Source organism: Schistocerca cancellata, chromosome 1 (genome assembly GCF_023864275.1).
Source record: "Schistocerca cancellata isolate TAMUIC-IGC-003103 chromosome 1, iqSchCanc2.1, whole genome shotgun sequence".
Classification (NCBI taxonomy): domain Eukaryota; kingdom Metazoa; phylum Arthropoda; class Insecta; order Orthoptera; family Acrididae; genus Schistocerca; species Schistocerca cancellata.
This window is the reverse complement of record NC_064626.1, coordinates 1,002,768,919-1,002,772,008: the sequence shown is the minus strand read 5'-3', so window position 1 is coordinate 1,002,772,008 and position 3,090 is coordinate 1,002,768,919. Positions and strand designations below refer to the sequence as shown.

Sequence of the window (3,090 nt, the reverse complement as noted above, 5' to 3'; positions counted from 1 at the left end):
GTCAGAGAAGTGACGTATCGAGGCAATAGAAGAGCCACGAGGAAAATAATTGTCTGGTGATACGTAGTTGCATGTAACTGCATTGGCAAGAAGTTGAAACGGTTTCACGAAGCTACCAAAGCAGTTCCGCTCGTGTTTAAGTGAATTCTTGATTGCTTTTGGATTTGTTAATTACTTATTTTTCACGTGTGTTAGATCTCAATAATAAATTATTCTTGATGAATATTTCTTTTAATCTTGGTGTGGTATATGCTCACTGGACAACAGTTTTTGAAAATATTTCTTAATTACACTTTTATGAAGTTATGTCGCACGCTCTAAAACTGTTTTCCTGACCAGAAAGGAGATTTATACAAGATCTAAAGAGAATCACAAGAGTATAATTCAAGGGCAACGTAAACTGGACAAACGTTCTTGGGTACGGTAGTTAAATGAATATTTATTGTCAAAGATCTCATGTGAGTACATAACAGTATAAGAAATCAGATCTACAGGTTTCATGTAAGAACGTCGTGTCGACGATCTAGATTTCGCTGTTAGGTGCAGCGAACAATTTATCGTTAGGACCAGTCTGAGGTCAGTCCGAAATTTTAACGTACAAATGAACACTCTCATGTTTTCACAGCGACGAAGAAACCGGAGAATGAGGGCATGGCTTTGTCGTGCGAAAGTGTGGAGAATGATGAAGTGGAGCAGGCTGCGTCCAGTCTTGCTGATGAGGGCGACGGGATGGAGCCAGAAGCTTCCAGTCTTGGTGATGTGGACGAAGTCGAGGAGCTGGTAGCCCTCTCATTTGCCGCTGACGGCGTATTCCTGTCTGCAGTAACCCTGAACAGCGTCGGTGTGACGTGGAATCGTCTAGAAGTCAGCATCGTGGCAAGCGCTCCCTGCAAATTCGAAGATTATTTTTAGTAACGGCAAAGAAACACATCACTTTTCCTATGAAGCGACGAGAAAGAAAACTTCTGATTTAGATCATCAGTAGCTATATGCTCATGACTGACAACATTTTAAATAAGTAACACTCCATAAAGGAACAAGTTGGATTAGCAAAAATCTACATAAAATTACATTTTTGTTTGTCGACGAGTCGAGAAACTGCTTTCCGCGGATGACTGCTCTGTTAGAGGCAGACGCGATATTGTTTAGCCCACCACACATGGCGTTCGCGGTGAAGGGTTGTCGCTTCGTACGACTGAGATTCTATAGCCGCGAATCGGCAAGTGAACTGATTGTCCTGATTCTAACGCCGTCTTTTATACGCATTGTTTCACGCTCTCTTATTTTTATCGGTGTGGCACACACATGACTCCGGGCCAACGTTGCGTAAGAGAACTTTCCGCACTCAATCTTTAAGCGGTAATTGCTTTAATATCAGCGACACCTCTTAGCTGACTATCAGCTCCATGTTCTTGTCACGTTATCTGCTCCTACTATCTTTGATTTCAGATTGTGCTTTGAAATGACGTGTCACGCGTGAAAGTCTTGGACGATGGGATCACACAGTACTGTGCATTAGATTCACAATGTATTAACGCGCTGTTAGTTCGACAACTTCTGAGGCGAGAGTTCCCGGTAGACTAAACCCTGAATATCTCAACCGTGAGTGCATTTGTCCGTGAAATGCATAGCTCCTTGGTTTGAGTTCCTGTCCGATATGTAGTTTTAATCTGGGATGAAGTTTCAAATTATCGCACACTCCATTGCAGGGTGAGGGTTAATTTTGGGGCCTTTCGAAGTGACTTTTAGTCCCGACACTTTTTAACAGACTGAAGGTGGAAAGTTTTATCGTTAGTTTATTCCTCAGCACATCTTATTGACTCTTACATTTATCTTGCGTTTCATTTTCACTGGCCTTGGAAATAATGTGACACAAGAATTGAAACAGCTGGATGCTAAATAATCTACCGTTTTGTTACACAATGCCAGCGTAAATGAAGTGTAGAGAGCCAATCCAGAAACTCAGAAGTTAATTGACTACTTCCCTGGTGTTTCTACAGAATGAAACTCTACTGCATGTGTAGAAAAACAGGTTCAAATTTCTTTAACTCTAGGACATGAAAGGAGGAAAATGTTACATTGCTACTAATCCATCGTAAAGTTTAATACTCCACATTTTATCCGAAGGAATTCGCAATGTATAGTTTAATCATTAGTTGATTACCATCAGATCTCCAATGGTATGTTACATAGCAAATTAGGTACAAAATACCCTGTTTTGTACCCTATTGCAATCATACATTTTATCGAGGGTTTAGTAATCTATGGTCATATCTATCCCCACAGATTTTACAAAATAAACTTTGATGTAAAACTTCGAAAAGTTTCTTAAAACTTTTGCTGTTCAGCAACTAGCTCCCATAAAAGTCATTATCTGACAGGCCTAAAATTTGTTGTGATGTATAAGAACGCAGAAAAGTATTAGGTATCTACTCTGTACTATGGTGCAAAAGAAAGGCTTTTAGCAGCACATCGTGGTTTCACAACAAAATGTGTAGAAAAGAGTGCCCTTGATTGTAGTGTTAGATGAGACTGTAGGAGAAAGGTGTATCTACCGCTGACAGGTTACAGTACTGGGAATCACTGTTGAAGTTAACGTGTTTTGCTGAAATTAACTGTAATACTGAAAACAATTCTATTTTGGATGTTTCATTGTAGTTTGTGAATTCGTGCATTTTATATTAATAATGAATTAGTATAGGACTGATTTGTGTGGAAACAAAGCGAACCAGTGAAAGGGCGACAGCCACTGAGGGGACACAGACTGTGTATTTTATTGTAGTGTTGGCAGACGGAATTGGAGGTGCTGGGCAGGTAGACCAATATGGCAAATGGCCTTGGAGTTCATAAATACTGGAGCGCACTGAAATGCTTGGTAGAAAGATCAGGTGTATATTAAACAACTAATTGGCAATAAGGACTAAAGTATCGAATGGAGTAAATTTTACTTATATGGGTTGTGTACAGTGGGCCAGAAACAAGTGAAGGGTTTGCTCAGATGGTCGATGTACATTGTGATCGAAGACGGTCCTGTTAACAGACTAAACTCAAGCAATCTAGAAATTATAAATTCATGGACCATATACTTCA

The 3,090-nt window shown here is 39.9% G+C and overlaps 1 protein-coding gene across 1 annotated transcript; it reads right to left on the bottom strand.

The window, feature by feature from the left end:
* Window positions 1-481: 481 nt before the first annotated feature.
* On the bottom strand, window positions 482-1,208 carry LOC126162824 (uncharacterized). Its single transcript, XM_049919579.1, has 2 exons — window positions 1,072-1,208; window positions 482-887 (listed from the first exon to the last, which is right to left on the bottom strand). The coding sequence occupies exons 1-2, from the start codon at window positions 1,159-1,161 to the stop codon at window positions 612-614; spliced, it is 366 nt and encodes a 121-aa protein (XP_049775536.1). The 5' UTR covers window positions 1,162-1,208; the 3' UTR covers window positions 482-611.
* Between the last annotated feature and the right edge of the window lie 1,882 nt (window positions 1,209-3,090).

Coding starts and splice junctions, on each gene's coding strand:
- LOC126162824 (XM_049919579.1), bottom strand. CDS start 1,161: ATGTGTGGTGGGCTAAACAATATCGCGTCTGCCTCTAACAGAGCAGTC. Junction 888..1,071: donor ACTCGTCGACAAACAAAAAT/GTAATTTTATGT, acceptor TCGAATTTGCAG/GGAGCGCTTGCCACGATGCT.